The sequence below is a fragment of the Pteropus vampyrus genome, unplaced genomic scaffold (assembly GCF_000151845.1).
Source record: "Pteropus vampyrus isolate Shadow unplaced genomic scaffold, Pvam_2.0 Scaffold311, whole genome shotgun sequence".
Lineage (NCBI taxonomy): Eukaryota > Metazoa > Chordata > Mammalia > Chiroptera > Pteropodidae > Pteropus > Pteropus vampyrus.
Window position 1 is genome coordinate 1,291,660 of NW_011889092.1, and position 22,419 is coordinate 1,314,078.

A 22,419-nucleotide genomic window follows, 5' to 3' on the forward strand; every position below is an offset into this window, starting at 1 on the left:
TCTGTTCAAATCCTGATACCCACCATACCTGTTATAGATAAATATTGTTTTTCCTAGGTTCATGTTGTATAGATAACAGTAAGTGGGTATACTTCATAAAACTAACTTTTCATCTGAAATGGTATTATTTAAAAAGCACAAACCCTTAAAATCTGAATTGAAAAATACTAGTATGGAACAGCACCAAGGTTTGTCAATGATTTTATAAACCAATGTATATCTGTCTGCTCCAAATTGAATGTGTCGTTATCTTTCCTGGTATGTGAGGATTTGGCTGCTCAGATTTAGAAATGCAGTACATGCCACAGCAGCCCTGGGAAATTGAGATGTCAAGCGGTGTACTCAGAGCCCCATGGAGGTGGACGGCTGTGTTCCATGTGATATAGCAGAGGTAGTTGTTTGTTATGGCTGGTCAAATAGTATGGTAGGGTAAAAAGCATATCAATTAAGTTTCAATTTTCTGATTGTTATGCTCACCCTGTTCTTAAAAATGGAGACAAAATGTGACAATAATGAAACAAGATATAGTGTTCTGTCATTTAACATTAATTCTTTATTTCTGAATTAAATTTACATTTGGAAAGATGGAATTTCCAAAATACTGTATTTTGAGGAAAAGATCCTCTTTTATGGCACAATACTTATTTTATAAAATAAATGTGTTTTTTTTTAACAGGGTATCCAGAAGTTGGCTAGTCAATATCTGAAGAGAGATTGGCCTGGAATAAAAGCTGATGATCGGAATGATTACAGGTAACTTAATAGGTAGTTCTTATTTTTTTAAAAAAGTGATTTTTCTCAGAGCCATGTCACATAATGTAGACTCCAGTTTTTTAAAAAATTACTTCTTTCCTCTGCTGTTTTTAGACATAATTCTAAAGTTATCAAAAAATGTTAATGTTCCACAATATATATAATCTATATAAAATAAATCATTTTCATGTTTCTTAAACCAAGATTATGTTTGTTTAATTAATTAATACCCACATATGGAATTTAAAGAGAGTAGATGACAATGAAACAAATTGTTTCCTCAAGGACCTGTAGAGGAAACACATTGCAACAATAATGAAACAAGATTATGGTGTTCTAGCATGATCATTGATTTTTTTTTTTTACTTCTGAAACAAATTCTAAATTTAGAATGATGGGATTTTGTGAACACAGGGGAAAAGTTTCTAAGTTTTATTGACATTTACTTATTTGTTTGTTTTAAAAACAGGATATCCAGAAATTGGCTAGTCAGTATCCCACATACACATTTTAAAGAAGGTAGATAACAATGGAATATAAATTGTATCCTCATTGACCTATAGATATCTTTAATAAAATATTTTAATTTTGTTTAGAAGTTAATGTCTTTTTTGAGATTAATTTGGAAGTATTTATTGGTTTTTAGGCTCAAGACTTTCCTTAGTGTTGTGGGAACCAGAAGTCAAGATTTCAAAGTTTGCAGTCTGGTTGGAGTTAAAACTAATGCCTGTGAAATGATAGTAGAGAATCCAGGGTAATTGAGAACTCAGTATTGAAGAGTATGGTTTGGAGTCTGTATATGAAATCAAGTTGCCGAATTGTCAGTGAAGACTAATCATCAGATAGCTTCTTAAGGGGGCTAGAAAACTGAAGGTAGAAGAGAAACCTTAATAGTTCTTCACAGTCGCAGGAACAACTGAAACTTGGAAGGTGGCATGCTATTATAAATAATATATCCATATAGTTGCAACATGGGACAATATAGGAAAATAAACAAAAATAGAGATTTTCTTGTGAACTTTCCAGTACCAACAAAGTTCAGCTAAGAGGAGAAGAGAGAGGAGATGAAATTCTAATCAAAAGAGATAAATAGAGCAAAACCTTGAGATAAGAGTGAGAATGAAATGTTCAGTGCTGCTAAAATGAAGAAAGCCTGACCAAGGAAGAGATTGTTTGCTGGAGAGTAAAGAAGGACTCCAATTTATAGATATGTTGTATTCTGTTTGTTTGAAATTTAGGATGTAGGTTACCAAAGAAATAAGGATAAAAAGGCTTTGCTTCCAGGCTAGCTTATACAACCTAATTTTAAAAGTGTGTTAAGCCACCTTTTACTAAATATATTCCACACACTGTGCTAGGATATACTTATAGGGATTAACTTATCTCCCATGATTATCAAAACAACCCCATGAGGTACACATAATTATCCTCTTTTTATATACTAAGAGACTAATTCTTGGGTTATATGCCTTTACTCAGGGTCACACAGCTATTTAAGCACTCAATCATTCATTCTTTATTCATGAGATAGGTGTGAAATATCTACTACATACTAGCTTTTAAAGTAGACTTTAGGATTAAAGAGACTAGAAGAATCTGCGCCTGTCCTTACAGAGCTTATAGAACACTAGCCACTGTGGACAGTTGCTGTATTGGGTAATAGTAGAGGTGCATTTGGGACTACAGAAGAAAACTAGATTTCCAGAACTGAGTCTTAAAGGATGTGCAGGAGTTTGCCAGGGCTGTGCAAAAGGAATTCTAAGAAGAAGTAGTTCCTTAAAGGCATGGAGGCCTGAGAAAATATGAATGCTAGGTAACAATGAGCAGCTCGGCGTGGCTGGTGTGAAGTATATGGATTGGAGGGTGAGAGGAGTAGTGGACATGGAGGATACACGGGCATCATGAAGGACTTTGCATATCACAGAGTTTGTTTTTTTACTAAGAAGATAACAGAAGCATTTGATTTCTACAAGAGGAATGACATGTTCAACTTCAAAATCATATGAAGGTGAATTAGAGGGATGCGAGGAAGAATTTAGAAAGAATAGAATCGCAGGAATTTAATCTCTGGTCATCTCTTATTTGAACCATGAAAACTAGTAGAAACTGAGTTGTGGGAGAGATTCCAGAGAGATTTAGAAAACTGAAACTAGAGGACTTGCAATTGATTTGGCAGTTTTGTTTTCTGCATTTGTCAGATTTGTTCTGAGAAAAACTGTAAGCAGTTTTCTATAACTACAAAACTGTAAAGTCTTTTTCTCAGTGTCTAAAATAGCTCTTAGAACATAGAAAGCACTTGACGAATATTTGCTGACTGAAGAATGAAGTAGAGGAGGGGAGAGGAAGGACTACAGAATGATTCCCAGGTTTTTAAATTTGGGCAACTGAGAGGATGGTGGTGCCATTGTGAAAAAAGACAATAGAAAGATCAGGTTCAAGGGTGAGAATGGCAGTTGCCAATTTTTTCATTTATTAAGAGTTTATTTTAGTTCTAGTCATTATTGGTGGTTTAAAAATTCTTATCCAAGTAACGTATGCTTGTTGCATATGTAACAGTAGAGTGTAAAGTGCGGCCCCCTCCTCTTTCCCAAGCCTCTTCCACTCACATTTCTACTCCCCTTGAGTAAATGCTGTTAAAAGCATGTGGCCTTTTCTTCTATTTTTTTTCCTGTGTGATGCATACATGAACAAGACACAGTTTTTCCGTTTTTAACAGGTCTGGAATCATCATATACATATGCTTCTGTGACGCCTCTCTGTTCACACACTCACTCACGGAGTCTATTCTAGACATCCTTTTATGTCAGTATGTTCCTGTCCCCTTGTTCTTTTAAGTGGCTGTGTTAGGGTGATAGTATGGGTAAATATAATTTTGTTGTCCATTTCTCTGTTGGTGGTAATTTAGTGTATTACTATTGCAAGTAATGCTGCAGGGATAACTCGTGAATGCACGACTATGTCTTTGTGTACTGTGAAAGTATTTCTATAGGGTAAACATAGAGGAGGGAATCCTGTGTCAAAGGCTTTATATATTTAAAATGTTGATGTTGTAAATTATCCTTCATAAACTTCATGTCAATATATTTTACATTTATTCTAATTTGATTTGAAAGTGCCCATTTCTTTTTATTTTTTACCAACAGGGTATGTGGTAAGTCTTTAAAATTTTTGCCAGTCTGATGATGTCCGTGCACCATTTAATGCCATTAGACTACCCTCATTTGCCTGGAAACTGGACTCATATAACACTACTTTTTCTTGGACCTTTTTTTTTTTTTTTTTTTTTTTCAAATCTTTGAGGATAAGTTTTCAGTTCTGTCTTCATCTGTTCAGGCTACTATAACAAAATAGCACAGACTGGGTAGCTTGTAAATAACAGAAATGTATTCCTCACAGATCTGGAGGCTGGAAGTCTGAGACCAGGATGCCCACATGGTTGGATTCTAGTTAAGTCCCTTTTCTGAATTGCAGACTTCTCAACTCTGGCTTGCCTTCACGTGGTAGAGGGGTTTGATTGCTCTGTTGGATCTCTTCTACAAGGGCATTATCTGCTTTCTGACCTGATCATCTCCCAAAAGCCTTACCTCCTAATACCATCACCTTTGGGGATTAGGATTTTCACACGTGACTTCCGGGGAGGACAGAAACATTCAAACAATAGCAAGCCTTTTCTATGTAAATGTTTCTCAAATTTCCTTCAGTTCTCTAGTGACTGTTTTAAATGCTTTTATCTATATTCCTATCTTTAAATATTACCTGTAAACTAGTAATGATCATATGTTTTTATTAACTCATCAGCTTGGGAACCAAAAAGTCAGCTGCCACCAACTTTGACATCTTGCTAGATCTTATCTTTCTTTTAGAAATGTTAAGTTGCTGCTTCTCTGCCTGTGCTCTCTCCTTTTCACAATGTCATTTATTACAGTACCATCAACTATTTGTATGTTTTTGTAAAATATGCCTTCTTTCACTCCCCTGCTTGAGAATCTTCTATGGTTTCTCATTGCCAATAGGATGAAATTAGTGTGTGTGTGTGTGTGTGTGTGTGTGTGTGTGTGTGTTTTTGTAATATTCGAAGCCACGAAGAAATCTGACCCCAAATTACCTTTCTCTCCTCATCTCTGGCTATTTTTCCTTCTTTCATCCTTGGTTCCCCAATCCTTGAGCACCTCAAGCTGCAGTTGTATTGCAGTTCTCATCACACCTCAACTGAACTGAAGTCAGTCATCCTCCCTGCGTCTACTTGTGTTACCTAAGCTTAGGGTACTCTTCCTTGCTTTGGAGAACGAGACACGAACACTTATTTATTAAGCATCATACTTTCTCCTTGTTATCAGTTACTGTATAAATTAATCTTAAATTATGAACTTACTTGTCACATTCTTAATCTTCTTGATACGTAGTGCTATATTTCTGGGCCTAGGTTTGAGACAAGAGGAAAAGGTAAAAAATAATTGTCTAGAAAAGTGGTGGAATAAGTGTATTAGGGGAATATAGTGGAATTGCTGGGTAGCACTAAGGAGTTACTAGACTTTATTTGCTATCAATTTACAGTGATACCAAGCAGCATGATTATGGTTTTTTTCCCCGCAGCATTCTGCTGTACAAATGTTGGTATAGTGTACACAGAATTTTGGATTTAACCAAGGTTAGAACTCGTAGATTATAAGGATAGAAAGAGAGGGGGCAAGGGCAATTAAAGTATACATAGGGAGTGATTACAATGGTGGATTATGAGACAAGGCTGGGTAAGGAGCCAAGAAGGGAGATCATGAGAGGGTTGAGAGACAGTGGGAAGCGGGTAGGATCAGATGAATTGTGGGTTCTGAAAGCGATGAGTAATTGTTAAGAGTCGAAATCCTAAAGGGAGTGAGTGGAATCAGGAGGTGTTGGTCACAGAACAAATGATTAAATTGAAATTAGAGCAGAAGGGTAGTAATTGGTAATGGCAGAGTCTAGGTTATGTCCATGAGAGCACTATTTCCAGGTGGATAGCCTTAGAAAAACTTCTCTAAGCTTTACTTTTCTCCTCTGCAAAATGGGGATAATGCCTATCTTACAAAGTTGTCACAAGGATTAAATGATATGATAAATGTAAAATACATGACATAGTGCCTAGCATGTGACAGGTTCTTAAAAGAATTTCTTTCCTCTCCTTTATAATTTTGAGCCTCATTTCCTGATCTGAGCAGAATAGCAAAATACCATATATGCTTGATACCTTTCCTCGTGTTTCATAATCATCGTGTGAAGCCTAGTGAAATAAATTATTTTTAAAAAATCGCTCTTTGGTTCATTATTATTTTCCCCAATCAGAATGAAAAACACCACTAGCACTGGAACTAACACTATTGTGGTAACAAGAAGTACTTCTATTTCTACCACAATGTCTATTCATTCATTTAAAAGAATGTGTGCCAATGAGTCTTCACAGCATTTGCATTTAATTGTTAAAATAGTCCTGTGAGGTACATAGTGCAGGTATTTTTGTTATTTCTTCATTTTCCAGCTGAGGAAATGAAAGTATAGTGAGGTGTGCTACATGTGATTATATTGATTAAACTAGAACTTGAACTCAGGTCTTCTGACTGACTAGTAGCTGAATCCTATGCTTTTCATGGTGTCTTACTGTTAAGAATATGCCTGCTATTAGATCTGCTAATCTCTAAAGGTCTCTATTTAAACTCTACAATGGAAACCTTTTTTTATTATACAGTCCTCATAATTTATACATTCATCCATTTATTTATTTTTTTCATGTATCACATACTTAACGTAACCTTTCTAAATATTAGGCCATGTGCTAGACCCTAGGAATACAGTAATGAGAAAGACGTACACCCCTGCCCTCATGAAATTTTCACTATAATGAGAGGGACAGACTTTAAACAATTATATAACACTTTATAATTGAAGGAAAAGTGCTCAGGCAATGTGAACAAATAATAGAGAGGGACTTGATTGAGTCTGTGGATTGGCTTCATGGTGATCATAAAAGACTTCCCTAATGAAGTTACATGTAAACTGAGATTTGAAGGATGAACAGCAGTCATCTAGATGAGGAGTAAAGGGAAGAGGGTGCTGCCTAAGAGGAGAGCATGGATGGAGGGATCCTTCCTTCCTTCCTTCCTTCCTTCCTTCCTTCCTTCCTTCCTTCCTTCCTTTTCTATCACAGTTTATAATGGTTCTTTCTCATTTTTATTCTGGTTTTAAAATGTGTTTTGATTTGAATTAATAGTTTATAAAGCATAGTACTGAGATTTTACTCAATGCATTCTTTGAGAATATCAGTTATTTGGACTGTTTAGGAGGGCATCTGTAAGTTTACATCCTAGGTTCCATTGGTTGTTATGCAGTAAGGTCATGGACGACATGAATTTTGCTGTTCTCAAGTCCATCAGTGCTCTGTGTTGACAGTTTTTGCTGGCACACCACATTATCTTTTTTCCAAATGGAAGTAATATACCTCTGCTTAAATAAATGAATATTTCCATCTGAACTGATTCATTTGATATATTACACAAACTAATTCTTTACACAAACTAATCATTTCCTTCATTGAAAAACAGTTTCAAGTTCTTTTAGTTCTAAGTTGGATGGGGACCCAACTAATTTTTTGTTGTCGTTGTTTTTACACTGTCATTCATTGACCCACAGCTAGCATTTTATGTAGCACATGGTCCTGTACATTATTATCGTAGTAAGAAAACCCATGTGACACAAGAAAATCCATATGACACAGGAGATGAGTATTATAATTTATCAGAGCAAGCATCATTTTAAAAAACAAAGTAGCATCCATTGTTATGATAAATTATAAAATATGTTTATGACTAGTGTAGGAGCATTCTAGAACTCTATACATTTAGCAAAGTAGAAGAGAAGGTTTGAAAAAGAAGTTGGCCACAAAAAAGCAAAGATGACTAATTCTTTGACTTTACCAAGAGATTACTGAGCACATTTATCAAGCAAAAGTGATGGGACTTGTTTGGGATGACTCCAAGCCACAATGTGATGCTGGGTAAGCATTATTACAACAGAGAAACGGATGTAGAGCAACAATACCATAGACTTATTTTGTCAGACAAATAGATTTTTCCAGCACATAAGCAATTGTTTATGATTTTCCCCCAACCATATGAGTTTATGTAAGAGAATAATATGTAGTTCAAAGAGAATATACTTTAGAGATATATACCTGATCTTCATCTGTTCAGTACTGTCACATTCTTGTGTGGTGTAGAGTGATTCTCTAAATCTGTCTTAGCCTCAGTTACCTCATCTGTAAAATTAAGAAAATGCCTTAATGAAATGACACTTGATATTTATAACGATGACCTGAGACGGTGAAAAGCCTGGACAGTCTGAATTATTCACTGATTTTTATAATATTACCTTTGTCTAGAATTGTAACCTTTCTATCATTTTATTCCAGTAACCTGAATAGCTAATGAACTAAAACAGCCAGTTGCTGAGAGAGAGAGGAATAGAGTATATGCTATGTTTCTGCTTTATATGCTAAAAATATTATTGCCTATAAACCAGTATAAATACACTTTTAACTATAAAGACAACATTCATTCTATCTGTCAATGTTAGCCAGTGGGCAAAAGGTTAGCCAACTTTTTCTTTCTTTACCTGGACTAATACTTTTCTTTCCCTCCGAACTTAGGAGCATGTATCCTGTTTGGAAATCTTTTCTCGAGGGAACAATGCAGGTAGCCCAGTCTCGGATCAATATATGCGAAAACTATAAAAACTTCATTTCTGAGCCTGCAAGGACAATGAGAAGCTTAAAAGAACAACAACTAAAAAGGGTATTGTTTATATTTGTTCCTTTCTTATATACATTTTAATATCTCAGTGCTACATTTGTAATCTGCAAGATTATGTTAAATTGCATTTAACACTTGGAGCTTTTCTTTATAGTCACAATGTTTCTGATTTCAATATGTTCCCTCTAACCACTCTATTTTATTAACTGACAAATTGAATGTAATTTCAATCTGTGGAAATTCTTAAAGCTCTGTAAACTCTTCTTAGCAAATATCAGTTTTCAGTTAAACTCAAGTAAACAGATACCTTTAGTTTCACAATATTGGTATAGTTTGGTGTATATTAAAATAGTTACAATGTTAATCTCACTGAGTCTTGAAAAACTTAATCTTAGCTTCAACTTGAGCCATTTTGCATAATAATTTAAAGGAAATTGACACATTTTGATGAAATACAGCAAACTTACTACCAAAAATAGTGGACTCGAAAGTTTAATTATGTAAGTTATATAAAAGTTTTCAAATAGATATGTTTCTTTGAATAGGCAGAAATTAAAAATTCACAGAAAAATCATTTAACATGATTTTTATGAAAAGCTTGCTATTGAAAGTAGATGATTGAATTGTGTCCTTTTTGGAAATAGAATTACAAAAATAGAGATTATCATGACACCTGATAAGTAATTAAATTTTTCTTACAGCAGTATTAATACTTTAGAAAATATTAAGTTGTAATTATTTAAGGAAATAATATTTCAGAAGCCATCCAGTATTTTTGTTCTGGTTGTCATTTGAGTTTTCAGAATTTTTTTACAAACAACCTCTCCCCCAAAAAATCTAATCTTACTTGTTTGCCAAAGATGATTTCAGTAGCATGAAATCAATATGTTACATGTATATTGTGCATATACAATTTTAATCTCTTTCGAGCACTTACATAATATCAGTCAGTTTTAACATATTTTTATAAGAATGCCCTTGTTTTATCTTTGTTCAAATACTCCTTGCAAAACAAACATGATGAATATACTCTGTGACCACTGACCAAACAATGCTTTTGATTTGGAGGAAAACACTGTGCGCGCGCGCGCGCGTGCGTGTGTGTGTGTGTGTGTGTGTGTGTACATCCATCTGTGAATGCTGAGAGAGGGTAGGAGATGGAGCAGAGAATTATCAATACTAATGTAACTTCCTAACCAGGAGGAAATACTGCATTTCAGATAGCCAATGCATTTACCAGATCTAATCGATTTACTGGAATGTTCCACCTTTCTCAATATCAGAATATTTTGAAAGTTGACCACTTCTACTTTTTCTTCCATTGGTAGGATACTCTCTGACCTGAATTCAACCAGTGTTCCTGGGCAAAGAATATTTAGTGAGATATCACAAGCCCTCATACCTGTGAATTCACTTGTTTTATTTTATAGCTGATAATGATGCTTATGTTTCATCTAAGCAGTTGTTAAACATGAAGTATACATTGGGTATACCTGAGGACTCTGAGGTTACCAATGAGACAGACCTACTTCAAACTGGTTTAAGCCAAGAAGAGAATGTATTAGCTTGTAAATTTCAGCATGGATGAATCCAGGCAAGGGTGGATCTAAAAGAATAGTATTAGAATTCAGTTTTTCTTCTCATCCATTAGCTCTGCTTTTCCCAATGGCTTCATTCTTTAGCAGCTCTTCATATGGTGACCCCCAAAGTGCCAGATTTGCAAATCTTACAGCCAGCCATCCTACGTTTTCCATTTTCCCCAAGGTTCAAAGAAAACTACCAGAATTAAAGCTCATTGGGTCAGAAGGCTCCCCACTCCCCCTGCCCCAAGTCAGGGGTTACACTTCTTATGAAAACTACATGGACTAAAAATGGTAAAAGGGATTCTCCAAAGGGAAATTGAGATGGGTTCCCAAAGAAAATACAAGAGAAATAGTAACAGAGCAAGCAAAAGCAACAGATGGCCACTACAGTTGGCTTCTCCAATTGTACATCTCAGACTTTATGGCACACTAACTCCATATGGGATCAATGAACCATCTATTGTTTTCCGTTTTCGTCTCCAACCCTCTCCCCTTTTATGGCTTTCTTCTGGATTAATCTTTTCTTTTAAAAATATTTTATTGTGATAAGAACAACTGATATGAGGTCTACCCTCTTAACATGATTTTAAAGTATACAATACAATATTGTTATCATAGGCATAATATTGTATATCCGATCTCTAGAACTTATTCATTTTACATAACTGAAAATTTATATCTTTTGATTAGCAACTCCCGCTTTCCTCTTCCCCCAGTTACCACCAACCACATTTCTCTTCTTTGTTTCTATAAGTTTGACTATTTTAGATACTTCACGTAAATGGAATCATTCAGTAATTGTCCTTCTGGAGCTGTCTCATTTCATAGCATAATGTCCTCCAGGTTCTTTCATGTCGTTGTATATTGTAGGATTTCCTTTTTTAAAAGACTGAATAATATTTTATTCTATGTATATACTACATTTTTATACATTCATATGTTGATGGACATTTTGATTGTTTCTGCATTTCGGTTTTTGTGATCAGTGCTGCAGTGAACATGGGGTGCTAATATCTCTTTGAGATCCCGATTTCAGTTCTTTTGGATAAATACCCAGAAGTGGGGTTGCTGGATTATATTGTAGTTCTAGTTTTAATTTTTTGAGGAAGTTCCATACTGTTTTCAGTAGCAGCTGCACCATTTTGTATTCCCACCAACAGTATACAAGGGTTCCAATTTTTCCATAAACTTGCTAATGCTTATTATCTTTTTTTAAAAATAACCATCCTAACAGTTGTGAGGTAGTATCTCATGGTGCTTTTGATTTACATTTCCCTGATGATTTGTAAGGTTGAACAGTCTTATAGTTTTTATTATCAATTTTTCCTTCACTATTAGCTTTTTAATTTTATAATCTCATATTATTCTTTTAGTAATTACCTTATGGATTCTGATGTGCCTCCCTGACTTATTACAGTTTACTTTAAATTGATACTTTTACTATTCTCCAATCTTTACTCTAAATTAACTTATTACAGTCTACCTTGAATTAGTTATTTTACTACCTCATGAACAATACAAAAATCTTCCAACATTATAATTCCACCCCTATTATGACTTTTCCGGTTAGTTAGACCTTTTGACTCTTTCCACGTGTCTTTTGTACTTTCACTGCATTTTTTATTTCCACCCTTTTTCCTCCCTCTACTTCAATCTGAATATTCTCCACTAGTATCTTGCAATTTAATAATACTCTGTTCTGCTGTTTCTTATCTGCTATAAAACTTATGTATTAGAAAATTAATGTATTTTTCAGTTCTAGAATTTTTATTTGATTAAAAAAAATAGATTTATATTTCTAGTGTAATTCTCCATGTATTTCCTTTATCTTCTTAATATATTAGTCCTAATATGCGTATCATAATTCCACTGTCTGAATCACTTTATGTCTCTTTTTATCATTTATTGTTTTTCTTGGTTTTTGGTTACTTGAATCTGCTGTTTGAGTATGCCTCACAATGCTGCACATTGTGGATAAAAATTATAGAGGCTCTGTAGATGTTTTCTACTTCCAAAGAGAATTAAGTTTTCTGGCAAGCAGATGGAATATTATCAGATCACCTTTATACTGTTATGGTCTGGGTTTAGAGTTTTTTAGGGCTGATTTCTTTCACTTTTATTTTTATTCCTAGGGTCTTAACTGAAATGTGGTGCTTACCAAAGCCCCTCTACTCTGACAAGACTTGAACTCTTACCTTTGTCTTTTCATTGTCATGTACCTGCTTTGATCTTCTGATCATTGATCAGCTCATTAGCCTTTCAGCTACTGTTCTTTACTGGATTTCTTAGCATTTCACACCATACATGCCATTTAGAAGTCAACTGATGACTCAGGAGGAAGCTGAATACAGACTTCTGAGCTTGGTTCTCTGTAGTACCCTTCTTTCTAGATATTAGCCTCTCAAGTTCCTATTCTTTTAGCATCCTTAAAATCCAACCTCTGTTTCCATGGTCTAGTAAGAATGCCACTATCTGTTTATATCCTATTTCTTTATGCCACGATTCCTCAAATGTCCAAAGGAAAAAAGACAAGTTGAACATAGAGCTTATCTAGCTGTGCTGCCCTTCTCCCAGATATCATTGTCCCTGAGTCTGATGTATACGTGTTGTCATCATTTACTGCCAGTTTTTAAAAATCTATTTTGTCCAACTTTAGAGTTTCCAGACTATGGGAAGATAGTCTGAAACAACTTGTTCTGTCATGACCACAACCAGTTTTGACTTAAAAATATCTCTCTATAACATTTTAATGTTCATGTTCTTTTTAAAAAATTTTCTCTAATTTTCATTATCTCTTTTTTCTCTATTTTAATTTTAATTGGCCGTATTTCTCTAATTTTCTCTACTTGGGGATAAATCCACACATATTACAATTATAAATGGTACAACCGTTGTAGAAATTATAATGAGAACTATATCATAGCTTTTTCTAAATCATTTTAAAATGATTTTTGAATCATTTTCTGTATGCTGACATTTGCATAAATCAAAACAAGAGCCATAATAATATAGCCTGTCATTTTTTTTATCAAGGTATAATTGATATTATATTAGTTTCAGGTATACAACATAATAATTCAATATTTGCAAAATAATTACACAATAAGTCCAGTTAACATTTATTATTCTTACATTTAATTAGCCATGCTTTTGTCCATAACTTTCTCATTCATACTTCTTTCCTCGAAATGATTGTGATTCATTCACATTTGTATAACACTTCAGAGTTTGTAAACTACTACCTCATCCATTATAGTTTCATTTGATTTTCATAACAACCTGTTAGATATGTAAATATTACTATTTTACAAATGATTAAACTGAGTCTAAAAAAAGTTAGAGACTTAGGTAGTAAATAACAGTAGGAACTTGAATATACTAGTTCCTAATTTCAAATCCTATGCAATCATTAAAAGTTTAATAAACATATTAAGCACTTGAAGTTTAATATTTAAGTAGGCTTACAGAAAAATACATACAATTCCTTCACCTAGTAGACTAGTTAATTTCCTTACTCCTTTTATCCTCTTAGTTTTTATAATAGTTGTAATTAATACGGATATCCCATTTTCCCCATTCTCTCCATTTCATAATTAATTGTTCATATTTCTATACCACTTTAATGTTTGACATTTTCTTCTGAATGAATTTTTTATTTGCTTTATTTAATCATACTTCTGTATAATCATACCAGTAAATCTGCAATAAAAGTTAACTTTTTTCTTTTAAGTTATTTTCTTAGGATAAATTTTCAAGACATGACTACTAGGTCAGAGAATCTGCTAGTTTGTAGGACTTCGATATGTTTGCCCAAGTTACTTTTATTTTTATTTTTGTCTTTAAGTTATCAGCAAGTCTATCTATTCATCTATTTGTCTGTCTGTCTATCTATCTATCTATCTATCTATCAATCCCATTTCTCTGTCATACTCAGAGATCATACTTTTAATTTCTTCATTAGGATCTGGATTATAATGTCCAAGTTTGTCATCATTTTGTATGATCCCTCAGCCTTAATGTAAACTATACACTCATTTCTGTGTGTGCTCAGTGCTGATAACTCTTGGGGAAGCGCCAGGCATATATCACATCAGGACTCTTCTTAACATAGGTACTATTAAGCTTCTTTTTAAGTATATATCTTAGTCTACCTTGGAACACCGGATTCCTACAAAAGAGCTTATTTTAAAAGTTGGAAAGAAAATCCTAGATAATCTTTTTCTTTGCAAATTAAATTTGATGACTTTTTTTAAATAAATAGTTTTGGTATTTTGCTATGTGCAGAGCACTTTACTTTGAAGAAGAACCCAAATTACTCTCACTTGAAATAGTTCTTTAGGATGGTCGAAAACATTTGGTTGTGAGTTTACTGAACACTATGGAAGAAAGGGTCATGAAAGATCTCTTCAGTCTGTACAGAGGCTGTCTTTTATACTGTTTGATGAACAGTAGCTTAGAAACTTATGTAAAGGGAAAAAAGCAAGTAGGAATAGAATCAACTGGAGTTTTTTGATGAGAATTTTGAGAAATCTTTTAAAGACATGAACTATCATAAAATGCATTTGATATTGTAGCACATATAGAAAGTAATTTAATTAATAGCCTTTTATAGATGAAAATAAATTAAGAAATCCCCATAAGATGTTTGGTTACCCAGGACTAAAGAGAGCTGTCTTGTTCTTCAAAGGGTAGGGATGTAAGGAGTGAACGTGTGTTGGGTATATGTGAATAAATGTTTATGTACAGGTACCCTTGGTGTTCATTTTGTATGGAGACCCTATTCACATGGTTTGCAATCCTCAGGAAAACGTTTGACCTACTGCATTTAGTTTCTTCTCAAAATACTCAAATTAGCAGACCCCTTCGGTGCATGTATATCACCATAGGACTCTTGGGCTTCCCTTCATTGATTAGTTTTTAGAGGCCAAACTCCATTGTTTCAGATGATAATTCTGGATATAGATGCCTTATACCTGACTCTTCTTTTAAATAATTCATCCCATTTTCCCATTAAACATAGTTGTATCTTTCAGACCACGCCCCAGTTTGGGTTCTTAATATCTAATTGTAGCCGTATCTAATTGGAGTACTCTCTCAGATCTTCACACCTGCAAACATGGCATTATTGGGATATTTATCACTTCTCTATGGGAGTTTCTGGTTGTCATGGTATTATTTATTAAACAAGAGGTTTGTATATGATAAAGACTATTAAAACTTAGGGAGGAAAATTTTTCTGCAAGATTAAAGCTTACTATTTTAGTATGTCTTTACAATTAAATATTATTCAGCCATGAAAAAGAATGATTAATACATGATATAGCATAGATGAATCCTGAAAACGTTATACTGAGTGAAAGAAATGAGATATATAAAGCCACATATTATATGATTCCATTTATATGAAATGTCCAGAATAGGAACTTCATAGAGACAAAAAGTAGATTAGTGGTTGCCATGGGCTATGGGTAGGAGAAAGTGGGGAGTGATGACTAATGAGTATGGGGTTTCCTTTTAGGGTGATGAAATGTTCTGGAATTAGACAGTGGTAATAATTGTACAACCTTGTGAATATACTAAAAACCACTGAATTGTACACTTTAAAAAGGTGAATTATATGTCAGTTTTTTAAAGCTTACTATTTTAAGATAAAATATCTCTATATGAGACCTTAGAGTCCATGGTTGTCACAAAACTGAGCTACACTATAATGGGTTACATGATAAATAATATGATCACTTTCTCACTCTATGACTTTGGGTAAGTTTTTTAACCTCTTTAAGTCTGTTTCCTCATCTTAAAATGGGACTAATAATATGAATACTTTTATCACAGAATTGTTTCAAGGACTAAATGTGACAATACCCATAAAGTGCTAAGCATAATGCATTGTGCCTGTGCAATGCTCATAGGGAGTCATCTTAAATGTAACTAAATACTCTCATTATTATCATGGGTGGCATCTGGCATGATCTTTACTTAGAAGGACATTTGGACAGGGAACACAGTTAACCAGCAGGGTGACATCCAGCATTAGTAGAATTAGTTCTTCTACTAGTATATACTTCAGTTTACAAAGCCAACCAGAGTTACTCCACTTTGTCCCCAGGTGGCAGTTCTGGGCTGAGGGAATGAGACTCACAGGGGTAGCCACAGGCCCTAAAGGAGTCGAAAATCTTTTATTATCACACTGCAGACCAGAGCTTCCAAGGTCCCTGCAAGGGACACATCCAGATACAGGAATACTCAAGCCCAAAGCCAAGGTTTCTTCATCAGATATTTATAGTTCAGTTGCAGTTTCTCTCAAGTTGGTGCAGTTTACCTATCAGTTTACAAGCAGCGTTGCCAAATATCATAGCTGACAATTGTGTCTTCATCAGGTTTCTATTGAAACATAGGCCTAAAGTTTCAGTTTTCTTACAGAGGGGAAAGAGATGTGTTTTTTTAGCCCTTTATTCATAGCCTGATACTTAAGTGCTCAATAAATGTGCCTATCAGGAACTTCCCAAATCTCTCACTTTGTGTAAAGTAGTCCCTTTCTCAGTACCCCAAAATTTCTGGAGAACTCTGTCCTGTATGTCACATGGCTAAATTTAAGTTTATTCGTGCTTTATCCTCGCTCTTCTGATGTCTTTGTTCTACTCCACACTGTTCAGTGTGGTACGAAGTCCCTCACCGATGTCTTTCCTGCTTTGCTAAGCTTTTGTCAGTCTCCAGTAAGCACTGAATGTGCTATTCCAGACTCACAAGTTTTTTGATGGGAGCTACCCTGAAATGGCCTCAGGCTGGTGAAATTTTTCAGTGGTTTGTTTCAAACTGAGGGAAATGATTCTAATTTGGATATCCAGAAGGGTCCAAAGCAATGTTACTCTGGCCCTAGTGTGTTGCAACCATTTATTGATTAAACATTTCTTTGAGTTATTATTGTCTATCCTTTCTCCTAGAAATTATATGTGTATCCAAAGAGTTGAGATGGGAGTAGTTTTGAGTAATAATTATAATGTGGTACCCAGGTTTCTTGCTTCTCTCCTTCATTTTGGGCTTATCATGTTAGACTTTTCAGATTTCACTGCTTCTTTCCTAGAGGTGAATCCTGTAATACCTTTTGCATGTGTTCCCCAAACACATAGAAAGACTTTACTAAGATTATGAAGAAACACAGAACTTCTTTGTTCTTTTGCCTTTATTGTCATATCTCCATTGTTGCTCTTCTTACGCCTTACCTTAGTGTCAGCCATCAGCACTCAGGTTATTTCTCAAAGTGAAGTTGTTAAACACACTGTGACACAATTTCATACATTACTTGAAATTAAAGTACCAGCTAGCTGTTCACTGGATTTTAATTTGCAATTTGAAGGAGACTAAAAGTGCTGATTCTTCTCTTGGGTTTCCATCCTGAGGGCGTACTGTATAGTCCTTAGGACAAACTCATTTTCATAAACCTGAAAACTAAAATCATAATAATTGCACTTTGTATTTTGCAGTGTGTGGACCAGTTGACAAAGATCCAAACTGAATTACAAGAGACAGTGAAAGATTTAGCTAAAGGCAAAAAGAAGTACTTTGAGACCGAACAGATGGCTCATGCAGTACGAGAGAAAGCTGACATCGAGGCAAAGTATGTGTTTTAGCATTTCTGAAAAAGTGATTATGCAAATAAATGGTTTTTTTCCCCAATACTTTGTTTTATGTTAACATAGGGCTTAGACTCATTCTTAGGTTATGGTGGTTTCATCTGACCTATAGGTATTATGTACTTTAGATCAAAATTTTCTTTTGTATTGGCTGATTTTATTTAAAGTAACGTAACAAAATGAGAAGATTTGACCAGTTTTCACATTAAATTGAATTCTCAAAATGAAAGAAGACAAATAAACATTATATTGAATGCTTAGCAAAAGTCTAGATAAAGTTGCTGTGGTGTTTAAGAGCCTCATTTTTCTCGTGCTAGACTGACTCTAAGTCAATCGTGGTTGTAAATTCCTGATCGTTAGCATGCCATCGAAAGACCATGGACAGACACATCAAGTGAATAAAAGCACTTACCTCAGGCACAGTTTTTCTATTTTGTGAAATTCTAATACATATGCTTTTTATGTATGTATTAACCATGAATTTTACTTTCTGTATTTGTGATTTACACATCCTTTATTTTGAGAATAATTAGGAAAAGAAGGAACTGGCAGTTGATAATGGAAAGAGATAATAAAGCAAGCAGTAAAGAAGATATTCTGCAATGATAACTTGAGAAGAGATAAGTTTTTGAGAAGAAATAAACCTGTGTTATAGAATGGTACTCTGAAGAGGTCTTTGAGGAGAGCTAAGATTCGAGTTCAGTGAGCTTACTGATGCAAAGATCTAGGAGTCTGAACTCCTATCACGAAATCAGGAAGGCTATGAACACTTGTACAAACTAGCAAGGAGTAGGGGGGTGTCTATTTAATATGTTCTTTAACTAAGAAATTAAACAATCTCATCAGCATCTTGTGAAAACCGAGGGACTCCTGGAAAGTTTATTTAATACCAAGGAATGCTAAATAAAAACTCGTAAAATACTTATGTTACTGGAAAGTGTATTTATATTTCCCTAATTTATTTAATGTTTTATTTTTGTAAGCATACAAATATTTCCTGTACTTTCATGGAGTGAATGAGCTCATCTTTCCAGTAAGACCCCAAATTTTTAGATTAGGTGATCTCCGTTAAGAATATCCTGTCATGCGGTTTTTAGGAACTTGTTTGTTAAAACTCTCGAAGATTCTAGAACACAGAGTTGACAGATTTGTAGAACATATATAAAGCCTACTTTAGCCAGGGCCCACAGGGTGAAAATGAGGACGATTGCAGGGCAGTTCCTGAAAAGTGTGGATTTGACAGGGTCCAATTCACAGATGCTGATCACAAGGAACTGCCTTCTAATGTGACTCAGATTCAAAGGAGATACAGCAAAGTAGATATTTTAGTTAGTATGTAACTTTTCTGAAAAATTAATTCAACTATAGAGTAAGAAATGCCTCTTTATCTTTACTTACTCACACCATTGGCTAATTATATTGGGTACTGAGGGTACAGAGATGAATAAGATAAGTTTTGTGCCCTTAGGAATTTTAAAGCCTAGAATTAAGGGCAAATGTGTTTAACTGTGTAAACTGTGTAAACTGTGATTTGTTCATGCACAATAAGCTCAAAAAAATTAAGTGCCTAAAGTCACTCACGTAGTAACTAATTTATTTATAGTAGGTATAGGAAAACATTTAGGTAAGCATAGAAAATAGATTGATTGTGCCTAATGGAAAAGGAAACCTTTATAGAAGCAGTGATATTTGGACAAAGACTTGAAGAATGAATATAATTTTTCTAAGAGGTGAGAAGGAAGATCAGGAAGGGGAAGTGAAAACTGGACAATATGTAGTTTTGACCGATTTGACAAATGGTGAGATGTGAACATTAGGAGAGAGCATAGGAGGAAGAGGGATTCAGTTTGAAGGGAAGGATGAGTTCCGTTTTGGTTATATAGGTTCTGAAAAACCTGTGGGACATCGGGGTGAATATATTTGGTAGAGAGCCATATAACTGACTCTCAGATGAGAATTTTAGCCTCGAAGTTCTCACTTTGGGGGTCAGTTGCCTTTCAGATGATAGTTATAGGGATGAAGTCATCTTTTGGATATTTTCATTTTATTAATCTCAATATTTCTATTTCGCCATAATACTAAATTCTTGCTATAGTAAAGAAAAATAATCATTGCTCTTGGTTTTCTATTTTTTAGTTCTCTTTTAGAATAGTGTTGTGGAAAAGAGTAACTTTTTAAAAATTTAGTAATTATAATACTTGATCATTTTATGATATAATTTGATAATTTTATTAACCATATTTTTCTGTTTTTACTATAGATCTAAACTTAGTCTTTTTCAATCAAGAATCAGTTTACAGAAGGCCAGTGTAAAGGTGAGTTTTTGAAAACTGTATTTCATAGTTGAAAACCATTACCTTAGCTGTAAAAGAGACAACTGGGTCTTTTGAGGTGGAGGTGAATTATTTTCAACTAATTTAAAGAAGCATTGTAAAGTCGTTAACTTGGGGAAGAACTTTCCTTCCCAGTTCATCAGGCTTTTTCATGCAGGTGTCAGCACTTTGGATAGTTTGCTTTTCAAGATTGCTTTACAGATAGGTTTCTATACCTTACCTGCCTAGGTAGACTTATGTCTTTAACTCTTAATCCAGGAGACTTAGTCCTTGGGCTTTAGAAAGCTCTAAAATTCCATTTTATTCATATTTATACCCTGAGCAGATATTCTGGGCCAGATGCAAGTGATTACAAGTGATTAGTTCTTGTGGGACCCTCAAGCTGTCGAAGACCTGATAAGTAAGCTTAGTGGCCTGCCTTTGGCTGCCAGCTACCAAATAGCATGCAGTTATTTTGGCACATAAGTAGTGCTGAATTTTTAAAAACCATTTTCTAATTCAAACAGATTTACCCATGTCTTTGAAGATAAAGATAAGGTACTTAATTTGGGAACTTTTATTTTCCCATCTGGATAAAATGAGCAAAATATCTTGAAGTTCTCTAAAATGCTTTGGAAGTGTCTTAAGTGTAAATAACAAATATTTAAAAGCACTCTTTCCATGTATAACAGTTCTAGTCACTTTTTTTTAAATTCCTCAATAGTGCTGAATAATTTTTATATGCATATAAGTGTTTCTCTACATGGTTACCTTTACTCTTGTTGAAAGACTTTAATTGCTAACTATAAGATAGGTATCCTCCTGTTTTGCAGTGTAATATTAGTTTACACTGATTTTTTTTTTCTTGTACTGTTTTAGTTAAAAGCCCGGCGATCTGAGTGTAATTCGAAAGCCATCCATGCAAGGAATGATTATCTTCTTACATTAGCAGCAGCAAATGCACACCAGGATCGCTACTATCAAACAGATTTAGTTAACATTATGAAGGTAATACAGACTTAATATCTGTGGTAATTTTGTTTCCTTAAAGACAAAAACAGCTGATGAGTTGAGTGCTGGGTGTATGGGATTGAGTCTGTAGAATAGAAGCCAGGCTGCTTTGGATGTTTTTGAATATACTTGATATTGTTTAAGTAACCTCTGTTTCAGATAATCCCAAATTAATTTTAATGTAAGAAAATGTTTAAAAGCAAATCACAACAAAGGATTGTATTCCCTCGCAGCAGCAGATATTTAATGTATAGGGGCATTAATATATAAGTTATAAAATAAGATTATTTTTTAAAAGCTTAGATTTTTAAAAAATTTATGATTTTCCTTTTAATCGATAAGCAAACTTGTATATTAATGTTTTAAGATTTTGAGGTGCATACTATGGAAAAACAAGAGAAAATGTCTGGTAGTTATATGGTGTCTCTACCCTAAGTATCACTGAGAAATGTAGATAGATTGGATGATAATTTCTTCCGTGCCCAAACTTAATCTTGGTCTTGGTCTTGGTTTATACACTATGTATCTTTGATTTTCACTGAAGTAGAGGAAAATGGTTTGGAGGAGAAGAAAACTTTTTTAACTTGCTGCCAAGTTTCCTCTTGTTGCTGGTAGACCAGTTTTTCTTTGAATTGCATCTCATTCTTTTTTGTCTTCTCAAGAACCCAAACATTTGATTATCCTTTCTCTTATATTTCCAACCCATTCCCTTTCAAATGTATTGTCCTTAATGACTATCGGTACATCGCTTTCATTGAATTGCTTGCTTGCTTTATGAACCAAAGGCGTTGAGAATGTGGATGCAACAGGAGTGGGTGCTCTTTTTTCTGCAGTGACACTGAAATAGCAATAGACTGTCCAGAAACTACAAGTTTTTTCTTCGAGGGTAGAGGCAGATTATCTCCTGGGACCTTCAAGAGAAAATGAGAGTGATAGTCAAACTGGACTAAGATGTATCCTATTACGAATTTTTAAATTTTTGTTCACTGTTTGAAATCCCCTTTCCCTAGCTTCTATCCTGTTCTAACTTCTGCTGGTTAGAATACAGGTGGTGAGAGAGAGACAAGGGATTGTTTTGACATCTCACATGAGAACTTCGCATTCATTTTCCCATAAAATGTTGGACCTAGCAGTTTAGGCATTTTAGTATCTTTTACTAGGTGTTCCATAGTGCTTCAGACTTACAAGGACCAGCTAGAGACTTGGCCTTCCATTATAACATGGTTTCTCTAGGGAAATTTATATACTCAAGTGTCAGACAACCTGTTTATTAAAAATTTCTGGTACAGCTTGCTTTTAAGATTGTGATTCCCTATATGCTTTCTAATATTAAAGCTGTTAACTATATATT

The 22,419-nt window shown here is 34.3% G+C and overlaps 1 protein-coding gene across 2 annotated transcripts in view; it reads left to right on the plus strand.

Annotated features, from left to right (window-relative positions):
- Nucleotides 1-22,419, plus strand: part of FCHSD2 (FCH and double SH3 domains 2) — a 241,716-nt gene that overhangs the window by 127,639 nt on the left and 91,658 nt on the right. For both annotated transcript variants that reach the window (XM_023521654.1, XM_011377401.2), the window contains exons 4-8: nt 677-753; nt 8,426-8,570; nt 17,596-17,729; nt 20,006-20,060; nt 20,937-21,065. In XM_023521654.1, the coding sequence (XP_023377422.1) occupies nt 677-753; nt 8,426-8,570; nt 17,596-17,729; nt 20,006-20,060; nt 20,937-21,065 (540 nt within the window). The remainder of the gene's footprint in view (nt 1-676; nt 754-8,425; nt 8,571-17,595; nt 17,730-20,005; nt 20,061-20,936; nt 21,066-22,419) is intronic.